At 45.4% G+C, this 21,326-nt stretch overlaps 2 protein-coding genes across 13 annotated transcripts in view; both read right to left on the bottom strand.

Moving 5' to 3' along the window:
* lmo7a (LIM domain 7a) overlaps positions 1-7,347 on the bottom strand; it is a 49,144-nt gene extending 41,797 nt beyond the window's left edge. For 3 of the 6 annotated variants that reach the window (XM_060040713.1, XM_060040717.1, XM_060040715.1), the window contains exons 1-2: positions 7,149-7,347; positions 6,805-6,960 (exon numbers count right to left, since the gene is read on the bottom strand). In XM_060040713.1, the coding sequence (XP_059896696.1) occupies positions 6,805-6,873 (69 nt within the window). In that variant the 5' untranslated portion in view covers positions 6,874-6,960; positions 7,149-7,347. Of the gene's footprint in view, positions 1-6,804; positions 7,047-7,148 lie in introns of those variants that run through there. The other 3 variants (XM_060040716.1, XM_060040718.1, XM_060040714.1) reach the window with 2 other exon arrangements.
* Positions 7,348-8,908: 1,561 nt separating this feature from the next.
* The window catches only part of pikfyve (phosphoinositide kinase, FYVE finger containing), a 30,581-nt gene continuing 18,163 nt past the window's right edge, over positions 8,909-21,326 (bottom strand). For 5 of the 7 annotated variants that reach the window (XM_060040843.1, XM_060040846.1, XM_060040844.1 and 2 more), the window contains 22 exons: positions 20,911-20,997; positions 20,609-20,709; positions 20,442-20,513; positions 20,035-20,206; positions 19,250-19,428; positions 18,795-18,908; positions 17,316-17,424; positions 16,609-16,763; positions 16,000-16,096; positions 15,653-15,710; positions 15,452-15,580; positions 14,551-14,671; positions 14,070-14,165; positions 13,884-13,964; positions 13,439-13,548; positions 13,191-13,250; positions 12,441-12,617; positions 11,739-11,842; positions 11,517-11,645; positions 10,503-10,764; positions 9,978-10,052; positions 8,909-9,681 (listed from right to left, as the gene is read on the bottom strand). In XM_060040843.1, coding sequence (XP_059896826.1) covers positions 9,566-9,681; positions 9,978-10,052; positions 10,503-10,764; positions 11,517-11,645; positions 11,739-11,842; positions 12,441-12,617; positions 13,191-13,250; positions 13,439-13,548; positions 13,884-13,964; positions 14,070-14,165; positions 14,551-14,671; positions 15,452-15,580; positions 15,653-15,710; positions 16,000-16,096; positions 16,609-16,763; positions 17,316-17,424; positions 18,795-18,908; positions 19,250-19,428; positions 20,035-20,206; positions 20,442-20,513; positions 20,609-20,709; positions 20,911-20,997 — 2,604 coding nt within the window. In that variant the 3' untranslated portion in view covers positions 8,909-9,565. The remainder of the gene's footprint in view (positions 9,682-9,977; positions 10,053-10,502; positions 10,765-11,516; positions 11,646-11,738; positions 11,843-12,440; positions 12,618-13,190; positions 13,251-13,438; positions 13,549-13,883; positions 13,965-14,069; positions 14,166-14,550; positions 14,672-15,451; positions 15,581-15,652; positions 15,711-15,999; positions 16,097-16,608; positions 16,764-17,315; positions 17,425-18,794; positions 18,909-19,249; positions 19,429-20,034; positions 20,207-20,441; positions 20,514-20,608; positions 20,710-20,910; positions 20,998-21,326) is intronic. The other 2 variants (XM_060040847.1, XM_060040850.1) reach the window with 1 other exon arrangement.

The following is a 21,326-nucleotide window of genomic DNA, read 5'->3' as shown; positions in this document are numbered from 1 at the left end:
CACACACGTAAACACATACACACACAAGAAATAAGCTGGGGGGGTGGTGCTGGTGTTGGTGGTAGTGGTGCTGGTGGTGTCGGTGGTGTTGGTGTGGGTGTGGGGGCTGGGTTTTAGGGGTAGGGGTGGTGGTGGTGGTGGTGGTGGCGTTGGTGTGGGGGCTGGGTTTTAGGGGTAGGGGTGGTGGTGGTGGTGGTGGTGGCGTTGGTGTGGGGGCTGGGTTTTAGGGGTAGGGGTGGTGGTGGTGGTGGTGGTGGCGTTGGTGTGGGGGCTGGGTTTTAGGGGTAGGGGTGGTGGTGGTGGTGATGGTGGCGTTGGTGTGGGGGCTGGGTTTTAGGGGTAGGGGTGGTGGTGGTGGTGGTGGTGGCGTTGGTGTGGGGGCTGGGTGTTAGGGGTAGGGGTGGTGGTGGTGGTGATGGTGGCGTTGGTGTGGGGGCTGGGTGTTAGGGGTAGGGGTGGTGGTGGTGGTGGGGATGGTGGTGAGGAGGTTGATAGTGGTGGTGGTGGACGGAGTGGAGTTTCAAGGTAGGTTCTTTAACAAAGGTGTGAAATGGTTAAAGGAAGTGAAACTCATGGTAATCACCACTCCCTCAACCACGCTTCCTGCTTCTCCGTGCCGTCAGGTTTCCTCTGCCTGCACCATAACCTGCATCCCCACATTAGGCAGAGCGCCCTGTGTGATTAACGACAATAGGAAGAAGAAAAAACAATATGCGATTGCGCTCATTTTTTTGTTACACAATGACAAGGCGCACAATTGCTTTCCACTGCAGATGCGCCCATGGTCAACGTGACGAAGGGCAACTTTGTGTAACTAACTACTTTGGGATCACGTCGAGATTACGACTCCTATGAATCACACATCCTAAGGTGAATCATAACCTCTGCACCTTTATTTAATCATTCTTTGATCGTGGATCATGGTTTGGTTATTAATAGCCTCTAGCCTCTGCGAGCAGTGTGCCTCTTTGTCAGTGCCGAGTGTATCGTCTGTGTTATAAATATCACAGTATGACTATGAAAACCATGACCACCGAGTGCATAGAAACACAGAGACAAAGAAAATAAACATCGAACATGCTTTGGAGGGATACAAAAAATATAGTCTCTCTGTGTGTCGCTCCATCTCTCTTTCTTTCAGAAACACTCGCACACACTTGTGCACACACACACACACACACACACACTGAGAACCAGTCAAACAGGTCAGCGTAAAAACAAATTGATCAGTTCGCGTTTTTTTTGTCTGCTCTCCTTTCTTTCTCTCCTTTCATGCTTTATCCCAGGAGGACAGCGGTGTCAATGCCTCAATAAAGGTTGTGGGAACCGGTCAGATGGACGTGAAGGAACGCATGATTATCATTACTTCAAAAACAAGCTCTTGTTCCACCCTTGGAACACACCCAGGGAAACTGTCTGAAATAAGGGCTGAAGTACCATGCTTTGCATTCCGAGGGAATTAAATGACAATGTATTCGATGATTCAGATGCATTTTTTAAATTGTTGGTTAGTCCACACTGAATGCCAAGCGTTGTAAGCGTATAAAAGGCCTGTGGTTTGATCGTTGCTTTGTAACTTTGTAAAGACAGCTCGGGTGACTGATATTTTAGTTAGAGACAATCTCCCACGTGATCTCTGGCATTGTAAGGAAATGTTTGTTCTGCTTAAGAAATAGAGCAAGTGTTTTGGCCTTCTTTCACCCTCATTGACGAAATGATAATCTAGGGCCAGGCACTAAAAACAGACATGCACAGACGTATACACACACACATGGATGTAGACACATACACACACACACACACACACACACACACACACACACACACACACACACACACACACACACACACACACACACACACACACACACACCACACACACACACACACACACACACACACACACACATACATACAAACAGAGAGAGAGATACAGTGAGACAGTTTGAAATGCAGAGAGGGAGAGACACTAACACACACACACACACACACACACACACACACACACACACACACACACACACACACACACACACACACACACACACACACACACACACACACACACACACACACACACACACACAGTGAGAGAGAGACAGATAAAGAAAGTGCTCTGATAGATTGATGTTTTGCTGTGTGCCTGCCATTTGAAATACTGACCCCTACTGTTCTGTCACGTTATATACTTTCCTGAGTATACATAAACCAGCCGAAACTGTTAGACGTTGCGCTCAGTCCCTGGAAAACATCCTTGGAAAACGTAATAAAAAACAAATTCTAAATGAAATTTACAACCTTTGTGTGACCAGCCTTTCAGCATAATGCTTTAGTACAAGTCAGGCGTGACCCTTGTGTTTTACAGTAGGCATTAACGGTATATCCATCATTATAAACTAGGGATGAACTCATGACTCATTTGTACCGAAAGAAGGGGCTGAAAATATCCTGCAATGCAAGTGATTAGAGTGCTTCAAACTACTCTCTCCCTGGCACTGCCCTCATTCCCCCTGGCAGAAACACTGGTCTCTCTCTCTCTCTCTCTCTCTCTCTCTCTCTCTCTCTCTCTCTCTCTCTCGCTCTCGCTCTCGCTCGCTCTCTCTCCATATATATAGATATCTGTGTACATATATATCTCTGGATGTACATGGAAACCCCGCTCTCTCACTCTATCTGCATAGCTCTCTCCCTCTCAGTGTGTATAGTTTGCCTCACACACACTATCTCTCTCTCTCGTCGTCATTAGAAGTATTAATTCTCCGTCGATCAAGCCTCACCTTGCCCTCCCTTTCCCCTGTTAAACCTGCCATGTCAGATTACCCCCCTCTCTCTCTCATAAGCTGCTACAACCACCACAACCACCCTGCTCCAACCTGCACGCCGCCAGACTCGGACCTGGCATGGAGGTGGGTGGAGGAGGAAGGTGGTGGAGGGGTGGAGCTTCAGACAGGCAAAAGAAAGGCAGGAAAAAACAGACCCTGGTGTGACAGGACCTACCCCACCCTCTGGAGAATGTGACTGGGACTTCCTGGAGTCTTTGAGGTGCGGAGGGAGACGCCGCGGGAACCAACCCCAGGACGACCTTCGTCACGTCATCATCCTCATGATTGTGTGTGATTCAACACATTGTGGAGGTCAAACTGAATCTACCTGAGACAATTTTAAAGACACAAATATAAACGTAACTCGTGTAAGGCAGAGACAGGGGAGAAGGGGGAGAAGTGGAAGGTCGAGAGAGCCTAAGTGAGCGAGAGAGAGAGAGAGAGAGAGAGAGAGAGAGAGAGAGAGAGAGAGAGAAAGAGAAAGAGAAAGAGAAAGAGAGAGAGAGAGAGAGAGAGAGAGAGAGAGAGAGACTGGCTGGGGGGTGGTGGGTGGGGTGCCAGACCCAGTGGTGGTCGTGGGGTGGGGACAGGGGCTCCCTCTGACTGCATCCATTGTGTATTCACGCAGTGAAATGAGGTAGCCCTGCGTGCCAGGTTTGTTTGGACGTGGGGAATGCATCGCATCACTAATTGTCCCCCTTGAAATGCTTCCTCTCCCATTCCCTCCTGCACTGGTTGCTGGAATCAGGGGGATACCCTCCCCCCCCCCCCCCATCCTCCAAACTGGTCCAGATGGTAGGTCATTTGGCAGAAATTCTACCAGTTAGACACACACAGCACGGAGCCAGACACACAGTTCTTAAGTGTGTGTGTGTGTGCGTGGTGGTGGTGTTGGTAAACAGCTCCCATGATGCGAGGGTCTGCTTCACATGGGTGGGCCCGAATGCATGCGTCGCAGCTGACTGGTCATCGATCGCTAGCCAAAACATTCAACAAACACAACGCAGCCAGTGGTGTGACGTAATTGGTCTTCGGTCGAGGCGAGGGCCAATCAGAGAACGTCCCTCGCGGGTGAGAGGTCGAGGTTGAATGGCGAATGACCAACGAATGAACAAATAAAAACGAACAAAAATGTTGAAGAATTTGTGAAAAGAGAAAAGGTTGTTTGTGATTTACTCGCACACCAAAGAGAACCTGCATGAGAATGTGTTCACAACTATTCGAGAAAAGGAGCATAAACAAACAGATTAAACAGATTAGATAGGATATTATATTTAAGACTGTTCTTTTTATTATTCTATTCCACAATAAACATATAAATCAAGAATATTATTACCTCTTTTATTCTCTAATCCAAGGTTTATAGAGTCATATAAGGTTGATTGCCCGTGTCAGCTTTTCACAAAAGGGAATGCTGGACAATGTGACACAACAAAGTTACAGCTCAGGCCCTCATTGTTTCAGGACTTTGAAACGTATCCTAGCGTGCTGACCAGCCGCCATAACGCTCAAACAGCAATGAAACAAGGGTTGTTTCAGCAGGAATTATTATTATTAGGAATTATCGCCCCCGCCAATATATCTGTTTAGTGTGCGCCAATTAAACTTCAATCACAGGTGCATGAAGATATTTCACTTCACAAACTGCCTACAGAGTAGACCACCAATCTGCACATCTTTCCATCTGATTTCAAAATGAAGTCGTGCTCACGACAACTTGTAAGTGTTTGTCATAAAGACCTCTAGCAAAGCCCTATAGCCTTCCCCATTCAATCGACAAGGAACCTCATTAGTGGACCCTGGGCCCTGTGGCAGTATGTGCTGCTGACCTGACAACCGACTGACCAGCCAGCCAGCCAACCGACCAACCACCAGCCAGCCAGCACTGAGTGGAAGGGGGGGGGTTCTGGCCAGCCAGACTATGGTTCACAGTCATGGAGTTTAACGAAGGAATGTGTCCATGTGACGAACTCCAGACTGTTTAGTGTCGTTTATTTTTTTGAACACCTTAAGCTACACACACACACACACACGCACGCACGCCCCAGGGTGAAGTGTGTGCAGGCCTGGCAGCCGGTTAATCATTCAGGGATTCAATGGCAGACCCCATGGACATCATGACACGCGGCCTTTGAAGAGAGAGTGCTGCTACCGACCGCCTCAGAAGCCAGTATTGCATTAAAAGTGTTGAAATAAGCGACCTTCTGTACTTCGACACCATTAACCCTGCGTATACACACTTGTCTAGACGTTTACTGAGGGGCTTTCTGTGAAGTAAACGCCCAGACAGAAAAGGATATCGTATTCATGCCAATAACCGGTAATCTCATTTCCATTCCCAATACATTGTAGAGCCATTATCCTAGTTTATATGACGACAATCAAATGTAACAACATGTTGATGACAGGGTTTTCAAAAGAGGGCTCTGTAGCTAACTATCTATTATGCCAGTTCATCTAATCTTTTCATTTTAAGTCCACCAGCAACAAGAGGGGTAGCATTGGGACAACAGATAGAGATCAACACTTATTTGATCTCTATCAAATAACACGCCATTAATGATACATGTGATCACTTTGATGTTCTCTTATTGCCAAAGCTTACCGATAGGCGTTCAAGGTCATGATTTTATTTTATTGTAAATGATATTGTAATCTTTAATATCATGTACAGATGCTTTATGCATCTTGTTATTATTATAACAAGAACATGTCGAAATTGAATAATTGTATTAATAAATATTTTACAAATACTCAATGCTTGATCAAAACTGATGTTGAACGTCTTCTTGAGGTAGGCTATATTATTACCTCCACTTTACGTGCAGAATTGGAGTGCCCCTGGCTATTTTACTCCTTTACCAAACCCTGACTCCTGCTGTGTACCCTCGATTCCCCCATCCTTCTGACGTAGACGAAACCCCAACCACGTTTGCGAGCCAAGCCACCACAATGGGGCAGTGTGCGAGACGCTGATGTCACATCCAAAGCATTCAGATTCACCCCTCACAAAATAAGAACAATATTTGTTCAGTTAGAGCCGACACACCAGCTAGCCTCACCAATGCCCCTCGCTGGCGGGGAGAGATAATTCCCAAGGAGGAGGGGGCCAAGTACCTATAGCTAGTGAGTGTTGGAGCGAGAGAGAGAGAGAGAGAGAGAGAGAGAGAGAGAGAGAGAGAGAGAGAGAGAGAGAGAGAGAGAGAGAGAGAGAGAGAGAGAGAGAGAGAGAGAGAGAGAGAGAGAGAGAGAGAGTGACTGCTAAGGAGGTTTAATAGAAAGTAACATAATATCATGATAACATAATAAGTTTAATTTTTGGTAAATTAAAACATGCCCCATGACCTATCTGATCTGTTTTGGAACATGAAGGTGATAAATGATCCTAAATGTAATAAATGAGATAAGCCTTCGTCAATATTTAATAACTCATCTCCTTTATCATTACAACTGAATGCTTGCACTTTGACAATGACCTGAAATTATTGACATTGGAAGAAAATGCCCTTAAAGTCAGATACATTTAAGGGAGTTGGAGCAGATATACCGAAACCGAGGATGACCGAAGAGGACAATCACATTGGAATACATTTATTCAATGAATAAAAAGTAGACAAATAATAATAAGTCGAATATAAATATTAAAATCTCAATCATGTATTGAGAAAATGCAATTTCGCTATATGTCCAATTGTAACGGAGATAATTGACGATGAAGATATATGATTAAACCAGAAAGTAGCGGTGCATGAGCGGTAGCCTACTACAACCGTGTAAAAATGACAATTTACACAGACAGACAGACAGACAGACAGACAGACAGACAGACAGACAGACAGACAGACAGACAGACAGACAGACACAAACAGAAGTCACACACGTTTCAAATAGCCGCGTACACTGATCGCCGATCAGGTGTTAAAACAAACCTTTTATGAAGTGTGTGTGTTGGGGTTTTGATACAAGGGTCAGCAGGTCTTACCTCAACCCATCTCTGCGCCTCCAAATAAGCCTCCTCACAGCTAACCGCAGACTGCTCGCGCCACTCCATCACAGAAACCTCTTGGAGATAATAGTCATCAAACGCTGGAGTTGAGGGTGCCAATCCAATCGATTAACCGATGCTCAACCGTACGGGCTACACCAACCAGAGCAGAGGAAGACAGTATGAGACCACGAATCAGGCTGATAGCAAATCCGAACATTGACATTTGGACAACATAGTTGAAATTATTAATTATTAATGTAGAATTAGTCTGCAACAGGGCCATGGAGCCAATCGGTCGAGACAACACCGGTACAACACACTGCAGTCTGGTGGCCTACCTGCGTGATGGTCGCTCCGACGCACCTTTACTCTGAAACCCGTTAAGGTACACTCCACCTTTCTGCTCTCAAATGTTTTCTTTAGAGGCTCACGGTTTAACGTAGGTAGAGAAATGCAAATAAAGACATATACGACGACTATAGACTATACACGAGGAGGTGGAGATGTAAGCTTTCCCGGGAGTAACACATACAACTTTAATTCTCTCTTCTGAAAACTTTATTGAGGGAGGGCTTTCTTGACACGCCATCTGGTGGACAAATCATGTGTTACTGTTACAGGCCATTATTTAAAATGAGCAGCCTTCAATGGAAATTTGATATTGGCTATTGCGTCAACTCATGATGAGGGAATAATCAGTTGTATTTGTAATACCTGTATGCGGTTTGCTATTATTTTACTTATTTGTTACTTTTTTTTTTTCTCAAATCTTAATGAAATCAGGAATATATATTGCCTTCTTGTCACATATTACATATATTACAGCTATGTATGTTTGTAATAAATAGGCATAATATATTTATATGAATTATATCTAGAACCATAATATTTGCAATAATATATTCAAATATATGGGCAAATAAAATGCAAATTGGAAATCTATATAATAAAAATATCTATATTTTTGGAATAATCTTGTTCCAGCTGAAGTCAGAGGTAATCACTATGTCTAGCAAGTCTACCTCATTGTAAGCCCTTTTTCCTGTTTGACATGGAAAAGAGCAGTAGGCCAGAGCTCTGACATCTGTAGCTGGCAATAAGTTAAGAAGTGAAAAGCAGGAATGCCGTAGTCTGTTGTGGTTGCCTTCTTGGTATTCTACACAGGATAGTCAAAAGCCCTGCTTCACTCCAAACCAGACATTCCTGCTGGCTCCCCACTCCCCTCCTGGTCCCCCCAGGTTAAGGAAAGTCTACATAAATCCCTGTTCTTAGGTACGATAACGTCCCCCTGTCATAGCTATCTGTTTTCTAATTTCTAGTGTTGACCTGTCTGTTCATGGCTTCTCTCCGTCAGACTCAGGAGAGGAGCCACAGAGGTCATGTGAGCCGTACCAGAGGCTTTCAGCCCTCTCCGGCTCCAGACAGAAGCTTTTCTTGGGGTCCCACAGGCTACCGAGGAGCCCCTGAGCACCCACCATGGCCTCAGCATAGAGGGGATTAGACCCCCTCCGTTAAGCCCCGCAACGGCAGCCTTGCGAGCGGGCACGTCAGGCAGGAGATGCCGGAGGGACGGAGGCTCGGCTCCACATTCAAGCCTCTACTTATGGAGAGCCTGAAAATAAATTACCTACATGAAAACCAACAGATTCAAGATTATATTTCATAAATATTACAAAATAATGTAATATTCCTCTAAATGTTGATGTCAATGTCGACTACCAGGTAACAGTTGGAGCCTGAGCAAATTGTTGTATAGACTGACGTCCAAGCAGAGGTAAAAATGTTTTTTTTATTCATAGAATTAGAACAGACCATTTGGAATCACAAATACATTGTTCAGGAACTTAAAGATTTCAGTCCGATAGTAACTACAGCACCACCTAGTGGCAAGATACTATTCCTGTCTGGACAGGGAAAATCATATTCTTGGATGTAAACATTATGGCTGATCCAAACCACTGACTAGCCATTAAAAATAAGGTCTAAAAGTACTCATACGTGCTTATGAAGAAGAACAACCAAAGCCAGAGTCTACATGGAGGCTTGTACCACCAGTCACGGTTAGAATTTCAACATAACGCAGATTTCTATAAACCAGTCTATCATTTGCCTTTATTTAGATGGGTTATAAATAGGGGTCTTTGTAAGTTACCATACTTGTTGTTTAATTAAAGCAATAGGGACATATAAAACATACATCGACATGAGGTGAAATTAAAAAAAATAAGATCTGTGGCATTACAGCGTTAATAACATTTTAATAGTTAATGCATAATCTCTGTACATTTACAAACTTTAAATTACACTAGTCTGCTCACCAAACTACAGCCATGACAAGATTGTATGATTTGTTTTGTCATTGTTGCTTGTTTCCAGTGCTATCTTGCTGTGGGCTCTCTGGAAACAGTTGGACCCATGGCACTAATAAAACACGACCCAGGACCCGAAAACACGACGATTCCAGAGGGCGGTCCTAGTAACAACGCACCCCCTGAAGTTTAAAATGTTAGACAGCATAATTCAGTGGCACTGCTATGCGGAGACCACTCTCTTGTTGGCATATACTGGCCACTCTCAAGTGTCCATCAACGTAAAAACATGAATAAACATCATAACGTCCAGTGTGCGTCTGGTTCCCCTGATTGGAGCACTGACATCGTCGGACCAGGGAATGGATATCTTTGTATGTGTGTGTGTGTGTGTGTGTATGGGGAGGGGTCGTAAAGGTGCTTGCATAAAAGGTGTCCCCCGGACCTTAGCAGTTGATGCCCAGGCCGCTCCAGTGGTCGGGCACCATGAGGAAGTACTTGTCCATGGCCTCGCAGAACCGGGCGCGGTACAGCTCTGGGGACACCACCGTGGGCATCTTACCTGTTGATGCGCACGCGCGCACGCGCACACACACACACACACACACACACACACACACACACACACACACACACACACACACACACACACACACACACACACACACACACACACACACACACACACACACACACACACACACACACACACTCTTAGTTACATGTTTAGCAACAGGGATACCGTAAGCGCTTGTCTGATGACAGAAAATATAAGTTGTAAACCAAACCTGCACAAATACAATTTATACATTTCCTTCCCTTTTCAAAGTATTAATGAGGTGAGAACCAAAAGCTTACCTTGTCCACCAAGGATCCCTGTGGATTTAACCACCATCTCCAGCTTCTTGTCCCATGTAAACGTCCTGATGTAATCTGTAAATAAAAAACATTAAAACATAGAAACCAAATTTTTAAGCCGGTCAACACAGTTTGAGCTTTCAGGGTCAGGGTTTTAAATATATCCCAATGGAGTTAAGCATTGAAGCCCAACCTAGCGTTGATGCTAAACCTGGGCTGTGGCCGACCGCTTAGTATCTCCACCTTGACACTGTGCTAAAAGCTAGAAATCAACTTTAACCCTTTGGACGCTCCAGATCCAATCAGATCCCAGCTATGGTCGTCTAAAACCAAGATGATCTAAATAAAAAGCAGCTATCTTCCCTTCGAAACCTAAATTCACGCTTGATGAGTTAAAAGCTTTGAACTCCCAACTGTCACCTGGCATATACGTCCTGTTCACCCAACCTAGAGTCCCACCCTTCGCTGGAAGTGCTTGAGGGTGCGTGCTCCCTGGTGGAGCCCTTCCTCCCTCCCCCCTCTCACCTATGATCCCCACCACCAGCTGGTCCGTGGTGTCGTCGCGGCCCACCAGCAGCGAGTAGTCGATGATGAGGTGGCTGGACAGGAAGTAGGCGTCGCTGTGGATGGCGGCACGCAGGATGGCCTTACAGTGCGCGCGGATGTACAGCGGGTTGTCGTGCACCAGCTTCAGCAGGTTCTCGTCCAGCAGCACCACCTCACAGCTCTCCTTGCCCGAGTCCGTCTTCACGTTGCGGTTCCTCAGGGACCCCTTCAGGTCGAACACCTTGGGGCGGCATTCAGGGGTTAACACGGTTTGTGCTTTACACTGGGTCAGCTGTATTAGAACACCTTGAGGCGCCAAAGTCAGGGGTTAATACCATGTGGAGGTTGGTAGTTTAGACTTGGTCAGCTGTATTAAAACACCTTGGGCAGCCAAGCTAAGGGTTAATATGGTTTGAAGTTTGGTCGTTTAGACTTAGTCAGCTGTTTTAAAAAACCTTGCGTAGCAAAGTTAAGGGTTTATAAGGTTTGGAGTTTTGTAGTTCATATTTAGTCAGCTGTATGAAACACATTGGAGATGCAGAATAAAGGGTTAATATCCTGTGGGCAGCAAAGGTAAAGGTTTAACTTATATGGTTTATATTTAGTCATTCATTCAGTAGCTTTAAATCACCTTTGGACCAGAAAGTTAAGGGTTTATATTTATATGGTTTAGATTACGTCATTTCCTCAGAAGCTTTTAATCACCTTGGGACCGGAAAGTTAAGGGTTTATGGATGTTAAACTTTTTATTTCACAATTATGTGTGTGCGTTGCGATAAAATTTTTCAAATCCTTGATCCAGGAGAAGTGCCTCAGTGATTGAGATCATTCAGCAGCAGTTACGTATCAAGCACCTTGATCACAGGTAGGGGCCGGGACGGACGTGAAAGGAACCCCAGGGACATATCCTAATACCCCCAGATGCTCATATACTATCTTGCAAGCAGGATATGAAAATCTGCTATTGGCATGATTGTTGCCGCTGGGGCTAACCTGTGCCATCTTGCGTCCGTAGAAGAGGTTCTCCATCACCAGTAGGTCCAGCTTCTTCTCCGTGTTGTTCTGGGAGTTCTTGTAGCCGATCCGGTAAACGCCCAGAATCTTGGCGAGTGCCGTTGGACGCTGCAGAAAGAAAGACCGGGGGTTCTTTGGCCTTGAGGACAGAAAATCTGAAAAGTATCATGTGTATAGGTTTGTATTGTTTTAACAGCACACCTTTTGTTGCACAGCTCCGGTGATGTAGGTGAAGTAGTGAGGAGCGAAGTCCAGGAAGGACTGGACCTCCAGTCTGGGCATCTGCTTCAGGATGAAGCGATCGTCTTGACGGAACATAAAAACAACTCCGTTGATACAATAGAGGTTTCTTAAACCACACTTACTTTACCACCCAGTGTGATGTTCTTTAGTTATACCATCCAGATGATGGGATGGATCAGCCTTCCAGTTTAAACAATTCACTGGGTGGACTGGTAAGTTGATCTATGCATCAACATTCGGGGAGGAAACTCCCAGGAGGGATGCATGTCACCACACGGTTGATCTTCAAAGGGTTCGTAACAGTACTAGATGTACACAATCTCCGTCCAAACGAGGATTCCTCAGGTTGTTAATTCATCAGCTTTGTACGGTTGTGTGAATTAAACACCCTACCTTCTTCTCGCTCACTTTTCTACCTATAGGTAAGACTTGGAAAGTGCTTCTTATGATCAATCAACATCACAACTGGTGATAAAATAGGGCAGTTTCAAAACCTTTGCTCAACCATTTTAAATAATAAATTCAAAAATTGGGTTGCATCTTCATTGTTGAATGCTCATTGTATGTCGCTTTGTAAAAAAGCCCCAGCTGATTAACTGCAATGTAAGGCAAATACCATAAAGGTGATGAAAGGTGTAAATAAGGTGGGAACTCATTCACCCTCCGTGGCGTAGAAGACGGCGCCAGACTTCCCGCCGCGGGCCTGCCAGTTGATGCAGTGGGACAGGGAGCGGACGAAGTCGTCCTCCGAGCTCTCCATGATCTCCTCCCTCATCTTGTGGAACTCCTCTGCGTAGTAGATCCGGCAGTAGAACTTGGCGTTGGCGTCGGAGAACTCTGCACAGGGGCGGAAAGAGAGGAGTCAGGGTTAAGGGAGTCATGAGGCGAATGATTCGGCGGCGACATCACAGCAGTGACGTCACAGAGGTGCCATCGCAGCGACGACATCACAGCGGTGACCTCGCAGCGGTGACGTCACAGCGGTGTCGTCACAGCGGTGTCGTCACAGCGGTGTCGTCCCAGCGGTGACATCACAGCGTTGACGCCACAGTGGTGTCATCATCGCAGCGGTGACATCGCAGCTATGACGTCGCAGTGGTGACGTCACAGCGGTGACGTCGCAGCGGTGACGTCGCAGCGGTGACGTCACAGCGGTGACGTCACAGCGGTGACGTCGCAGCGGTGACGTCGCAGCGGTGACGTCGCAGCGGTGACGTCGCAGCGGTGACGTCGCAGCGGTGACGTCACAGCGGTAACGTCACAGTGGTGTCATCGCAGCAGTGACATTGCAGCTATGACGTCACAGTGGTGACATCACAGCGATGACAGGATGAAATCAGAACCGCTGGCGGTGTCCAGGGCATAGAAGGTTCAGGGTCTCAAGGGGAGACCAAGGAGTTCAACACTCACGCAGTTCAATGTGCGGGTTCCCGCTCTGCTTCCTCTCCTTGTCCAGCAGGTCTCCCTCCTCTGTGGGACATAAACAGTTCTGAGTGTCAAGAGGAAGGGATGATAGTGATCATTATAAGGTAGAAGCGGCATGTTGGTCTAGGGGTCACTGACTGCCCACTGAAAGTATGGGGTACCATCCCCATGTGTATTACAGTGTTTCAATCCATCAGTGGAACGGGCAAAGATTGAACAGAAGAGTAACGCACTGCTGAGGGGCTCAGAGTCCAGGCTGCTGCGGCCCAGCTGGGAGAGGTTTGACTCGTTGGGTTTGGCCGGGCTGCTTCTGGACCGACTCTCTGCTCCACCTCCTCCACCACTGAGGAAAACCAAGAGTCAGGGAGCCGAGCCAGCTCTGAGCTCAGCTGGTACCATGTGTTTAACAGAACTCTTCGGCATACATAATTTGTACTAAAGATTTAGTAAGATTTAGGCACAAATGACCCAGAGCTTGAATGTAGCAGCCTGTAATTTGTCCTTCGATTCTCATGAAAAGTCTATTTTGGATGCCAAAAAATAACACATTTTGCGTCCTGACACAGTCGTGTGCTTTGGGTTTTGAAACGCATTTGTTTTGTTATACTGAGACTCAATAACTAACAACTAACTTAACCTTGAGGAGCAGAGAGAACAGAGAGGGGAGGTTAGTGTCACCTGATGGACTGGGAGGCATCGTCCAATCCTGTCTTGGCAATCTTTGAGATGTCGTCCAGGGCGGTCTTGTACTCTTTACAGCTGCATGGCGGGGACAAAACAAGTCAAATAAGACCTAAGACCTAAGAAATGTATCATGGAGGGTGATTAGAAGGGTGAATAATATAACAAGATAGGAAAGGTCACCTGAGGGCGAAGGCAATGATGGAGCTGGGCTCTTTCTCACACACGGCGATGGGCACTCGCTCATGCTCGTACATCAGATAGTGCTTGTCCGGTTCGCTGATTACAAAAAGAAAAGACAATTGCATTGACCACGTTAAGAGGATTCAAATGATTGTTACTAAAAAAAAATTGTACAGCTTTGTACCTAAACATAACCTGAATGTCACGATCGACGTAACACCTAAGCGTTACTATTGATACCTATTTAATAGGAAAATTGTAACCCTCTTCTAACCTTAAATTTGTATAACCTAGAATCACAGTTATAACACAGAGATCTAGTACAAGTCTTCACTATAGCATTCTGTATGGGGCAAGATTTCCTAGAATAAGGGAGAAAAAAACGAAAAACCTAAACCACATTTACACTTTGAAGAACGGTATTTCCATTAGAATACAATTAGTGCAACTAGCTCCCTGTATACTAAGAAAAAAGACTTACAAAGGAAAAGGGATTGAGTTGTAGCTGTTGCCAGGCAGAAAGGTGGCCAGGATGGCTTTCATTGTGGACTTCTCTTTCACCTGGCTGTCGTTGGATCCGAGCAGGTGTCCGTCAAACACATCTGACAAGGACACAGTGTTTAGAAAAAGCCCTGGCCTTAATTACATTACATAGAATTAAAACAAATCCAAAATCCGAATGCCAGCTGTAATTATGAGAATAAAGTCGAAAAAACATTCCAAAACAGATCGTCAAAATATCAACTTTAATGTCAAAATGTCCACCATTTCTCAAAATGTTCTTTGGACTTGATTCTTGAAGTTATGAATTTAAACTTTAATTTTGAGAGAGAAAATTCTCTAATTAGACTGATGCATATATCTATGTATATTTGTGTGGCCTTAAATGGAAACTTCACCCATTTCCATTAAGCTTTGTATCATTAGAAACCCACTCATATTTTTGAATGGTCGTGCATCATTCCCTTATTTTCTGGAGAGACTGGAGAGATCCGTATCGAACTCCAACACTTCCTGTTTAAGATGACACAATATGACGCGTAGTAGTAAATAGGAAGTGTAAGAGGGGAGGATTCTCGTAAGACTAAAAGCACTAGGGGGTGGGACCCGCTGATCTAGATCAGCGGGAGTGGCCAGCGAAGCTGTGCATCGTGGTGCATGGTGGGAGTTGTTGTCTTCAAGCCACAAGCGCCAAAAAGTCCCTTTCTGCCTTTTCTCGGTCAAGACGGCACCAACTTAGAATTTTATTTTATTATTCGACTACATATAGGCCCCAATTTCAATACATATTCATGCCTCCACCGGTGAAATGCTCCATTAACACTCTTCTGTGTGTAATGGGTGTCTGTGTACATTGTTATCTCCTGTTTATCGGTCTCTACCTTCGGAAATGCTGCCAGAGTCCTGCTCTGGGAAGGAGGGCCCGGAGTAGAGCGTGTCATTGCTCAGATCCCCTGGCGACTGCAGAATGGAGGAGGAGCTGGAGGGCAGTGTGCTGAGGTGGCGGTCCTCTGCCAATCAAAACAATGGGTCACATGACGCACTGCAAGCTCCTGACATAACGGTGAATGATTGACACTCACCTTTGTCTCCGTTTGACACCACAGGCGAGATGTTACGGGTGGATGGCTCCAGGACACCCTAACAATCAAAACACAAAGATTAAATAGTTAGATATGGACACATATATTTTGCATTTTAAATGCCATAGAATGCAGTCTTCTTCTGATCAAGTGGTTTGCAATCATTAAATCCTTTTTCAAGCTTCCTCTTTTGTGTACCAATGCGTTATGTGTAATTTTTACTTTTTCTAACTTTCATGCTTTATTGTTCTTAACTTTCTAAACACTTAGCGCTGCAGTTTTGAACGGAAAGTGCTCTTTAAATAAAGATTGATTGTTATAGCGGTTGGGGGGTGTGGGTCACAGACCTTGCCGTCTTCAGCGTTGGTCTGGCGGTGGCGTCCTGGGCTGGGGGGGACAGACAGACGCTTCCTCCCTTTCTCCTGCTGGAACAGATCCTGGAGCCTTCAAAAGGGAGGGGGGCACAAAGACAGACACACACACAGGTAAGCCTACAGGTAACAAACAATCCTCCTAACACCCAAACTAGTCACAATGTGGTTCAATTGTGGAGCAACCAAACACAAATCGAACCAGACTGGATTAAATGTACCCAAAATCTGTTTTTCTTTTTTATTATTATTTATGGTTGACTTCCTTCTGAATTAATTTTACTGATCGGTGTCCTAGTTACTTATTAACCTTGGCTACCATGGTAAAAAAGCTTCTAGTTTCTCTGCAGTGGATACAACCACCTTCATTATTGATAGACAATAATTGTTGAATATCATACCAAGGCAGAGTTTGAATCCTTGTGGCCGTGGTTTTATGTGGATTATTTCTACAGGCATTGAGGCGTAGCACCGCTATTTCAAGAGAGACCCGAAATGCAGCATCCCGCATTTACAAACGACACAAAACAATGCAAAGCAGACAATATAGGGCCCACGGTGGTGCTGGCCGCGGAGGCGCTGTACCTGCTGTTCCAGGACTGCAGCGTCTCACACAGGCTCTGCTTCCTGATGACCACCGACTCCAGCACAGCCTGGAGCTGCTGGGGGGAGTCGGGACAGCACGACTGCAGGCGGGCTTGGAGCTTCTCGATCCAGCTCCTCAGCTCAGCCTCCTCCATCTGACACGAACACACACACACACACACACACACACACACACACACACACACACACACACACACACACACACACACACACACAGAGGTCACTACGGCCTGTCACTACGATCATTTAAGCTTTGTTTTCTACAGGTTGTCATCCCATCTGTTAACTGGAGTTATCTAGTTCCCCTTTGTTAACCTTTTGCCTGGGGTGAACCGGTTCACCCCAGGTAATTTATCTATACGAGACAGAACTCCTGTATGTCAACCTCTCCCGCACATGATGTATTGACAAATACATTGTGGGGAGGGGGGTGAAACTGTCTTAAAAGGATGTGTGAAACTGTATTCTGGGCTCACTCTTCTAGAGAGGAGATTTTTTTTTCTTTTTTATTCATACATTAAATATGTTAATTTCCGACGACTATTCTGTGCTTTTTTGCATTTAGAAGTCTCATTTGTCCTAGACGCTTATCTCAAGAAAAATGCAAACAGATAAGGAACTCTCTCTCTCACACGCACGCACACGCACAAGCACACACACACACACACACACGTAAAGATTCCTACGTCTTTCTGTGCAAACAGGTCCTCCATCTTCTCCTCGCGCGTCTTGCTGAAGGTGTCCGTCTTCAGCGAGGTGAGACGGTCGTCTATGGCCAAGTACACCTGGCTGACTCTGTAGTGAGGAACATTATGACCGCCTGGGTTAATATCCGAAGGATCAATCATGGTTTGAAATAATTTCATTCATCTGCTGGGTAAAAAGGTGTAATTTGCTCATCAGTATAAGTAAACACTAGTAGGGTGTTGAGACTGTGGCGACACTTAAGGCCAATTTCCACCGGAATCGGCACGGAAGCGCCACGGCAGCGAAGCGGCTGTGTTCCGTACTGCAATCCCCACTGGAAGCGGCACGGACACGTTCCGACAGATGGCTCAAGACGAGCATAATTATAAGTATTCATACAATATTATTACCATATATATATATATATATATATTAGAGCTGTCAGTTAAACGCGTTATTAACGGCGTTAACGCAAACCAATTTTAACGGCGTTAAAAAAATTATCGCGCGATTAACGCAAATATTTTATTTACAAAAAAAAAATAATAATAATTTCTTTGGGTCAAAACAAAGAAGCAGTAGCCTGACTGCTATGTTCAAATGACATTTGTTCAAAGCAGTCGTTTAATTGCACTATAGGCTCTTTTTTTGTATCGTCCTGTTTTGATCAGTATATGCCAATGTTGTTATCAATAAAAAATCATTTGCACAAGACAAGCCGATGCACTTCACCATGTTGATAAGAGAATTAAAATGAGAAGAATTATGGGACAAAATAATGAAGGGATATTTAGCATAGAAAAATAATTTGCGATTAATCGCGATTAATCGTGAGTTAACTATGACATCAATGCGATTAATCACGATTAAATATTTTAATCGCTTGACAGCTCTAATATATATATATATATATATATATATATACATATATATATACATAGGCCTACCTTATAATCAACCATACACATAACCCATTAAATACTGTAGACCTATGATTTCTAGATGTCATGGCAACGTCCACTCGCGACACTGGACTTGCGAGGCATCGACGCAGACTTTCATTTCTTCTTTGCCACTGATAAGCTATTGATACCATACCATAGACTGTATAATATTACAATACCCTGTGAATTGCATAGGGATCGATGTGAGCTCATGAATATTCATGCACAAAGGCAAACTGATTGGCTGTAGTCGTGTGGATTTTCGAGACACGGCAGCGAACCGGCAACTTTCAGAAATAGAAGAGGCAAGTATCGTAAACGAAGTGCCGGTTTGGGGACGGTTCCGTGCCGTGCCGGTGCCGTATCCAGTGGAATAGCCTACGTTGACTTTAATGGTTTCTATTATTTTCGGCGAGCGATTCGCTGCCGTGCCGCTTCCGTGCCGATTCCAGTGGAAATTGGCCTTTAGGGAACACCGCATCACGGCGATCGTAAACCAGGCTTGAGGAGGCCAGCTGGTAAGGCCAGCCTTACTTCAGGAAGAAGTCCTTGAGGTCCTGCTGCATGAGGTTTTTAGAGGGTCCCTGGTTCCGGATGAGGATCTTGGGAGGAGGGAGGCAGATCTCCAGCAGCCTCACGGGGATGTAGCTGCATGGAGAGCCGGACGGAGGGAGAGAGAGATAGGATCTTATGGAGCACTTGAAGCAGTAAGTTCATTTAACTGTGTGTACTGTTTTCGGTACTTAATGATTCTTGCACCTTTTGGGTTGTACTTTGACGGGTGAATGCACTTATTGTCAAATGCTTTTGACAAGAGCGTCAGCTCAGTAAATCTAATGTAATCGACCCCATAAGCTATCCTTGGGCAAGATGCCAAATCCTCCTAACTGCTGTTTAATGACATTCATCTACTTCTCTGTAGGGTCGCTTTGTGCGACCACATCGTGAATGACGATATGAGCGGCAGGGTCAGCGTCTCCGGCGGGTACCTGAAGGAGGCCACCATCTGGTTGTAGGAGAAGTACTGGTGGTAGTCCTTGTGGATGGAGTGGCCACAGGGCTCGGCGTTGGCCCTGCGCGTGTACTGGTGGCCGTAGAAGCGCAGCTCCAGGTACTTGGCGAAGGACATGGACCAAGACTCGTTGGACAGAGGCACCACCGGTGTCACCTGGGAGACAGAGAGAAGGCGTTTAGAAGAGGGTTTCTTCTCTTTTTAGAAATTGCTAGACTGATGAATTGGGCAATGGCAAAAGGAAAAAGTGAAGGGAAAAACTGGGAAATGCTTTTCTTTGGATAAAAAATTTTCGAAATTGAATGACCCGCTTCATCTTTAATTATTAAAATAAAAGCATGTCACGTGATCTCTAACATTTCGAAATCACGATTATTCAATCGATTATTTTTAGTTTAAAAACATGTTGTATTTATTCAGCATGTCCTTTCCAAAAAAAGATGTAACTGAGAACTTAAAGAAATAAACAAAATGGTCAAAAAGAAATGTTCCAATCTAAAATAATATACAGATATGTATCCAGCTGTTCTGCCCTCTATAAAACATTAAATAAAATAAAATAATAATAATCAAAAAGCTAGATTATGTTAATTTAGTGATTGTTTGACGCTAAAATTTAAATCCCGATCAAAATTCGAATAATCGCCCAGCCCTAATATGAATATCAATATGTCATAGGGTCTAATCCTCTACATTTCAGTGTGTTCTAGTGTTCAGCAGAGCTTTCCCCGGGTCGTTGCCATTTGAGTGTGTTTGCTGCACCTGTTTGCAGATGCGGCACCAGGAGTAGGTGAGGATGGTGTGCTGGTAGCCGGGCACGGGGGAGTCCAGCTCCTTCAGTACGATCTGCACACAGCCGCCGCCGTGCACGAAGCGCCGCACGTGGTGCACCATGGGGGTCTCGCAGAACATGCTAGGGCACTGGTAGGATGGCCTGGAGGTCACACACACACACACACACACACACACACACACACACACACACACACACACACACACACACACACACACACACACACACACACACACACACACACACACACACACACACACACACACACGTTGGGCTTTCTGGTCACGTTTCTGTCTTAATGCCGTTTTGCTTATGATTACGATACAACTATAATACAATATTGTAAATAAGACAGTGTTTGATTTTTTTCACCAACCTGAAGCAGTATCTCTCCAGGAACACACCAAGAGACAGGTCGTTCTTTCCATAGAACTCCATAGTGACGATCCTGTGGATGCAATGGCTGATAATAATAATAACAAGTAACAAATAACAAGGCTGAACTGTGAGCTGACGTTACTGATAGAAACGACCGGGATGTACCATGGACTGACGCAGGGGTTGGGGGCGTTGTTGGACTGGGCAGAGGAGCTGCTGAAGAGCACGCACAGACGCTGGTGGTTCACAGGGTTGAAACAGTCCAGCTGTAGGCGACACACACACACACACACACACACACACACACACACACACACACACACACACACACACACACACACACACACACACACACACACACACACACACACACACACACACACACACACACACACACCCATCGGAGTCAAAAGGCCTGTCCGAACAAGTCCCCAGCTATTGATGAGAGCACACACCATGCCACTCACAGTGTCCCTGACAGACCTCAGGTCAGGGCTTAGAGGGGGGGCTCCGTCAGACACCAGCAGCTCCAGCTGGTCTGAGACCAGCGCTGGCTGAATGAGATTACGGACACATGGTCAGATGGGTTTTATCTAGGCGTGTGGTGTGGTGGTTTAAGGGCTGCTACTCAAAGCTATGCAGCTTAAACCACAACCAGTGGAAACCGCTTTGCATGCATGCAGAGCAAAAGAAGAGAGGCAATGTGTTTGTTGGGAATGGCCTGTTGCACTCACTAACCCTTCAAAGAGCATTGCCGCCTGTGTGTGTGCACACACACGCAGGCACAAACACACACCCGCAGGCGAATGCACAGACGCCCTCACAGATGCATCACAGAAGACCTCACATACGCACACACAGACGCACTCATACACGCACACAG

This window comes from Gadus macrocephalus, chromosome 20, assembly GCF_031168955.1.
Source record: "Gadus macrocephalus chromosome 20, ASM3116895v1".
Lineage (NCBI taxonomy): Eukaryota > Metazoa > Chordata > Actinopteri > Gadiformes > Gadidae > Gadus > Gadus macrocephalus.
This window is presented reverse-complemented; position numbering and strand designations above follow the sequence as displayed.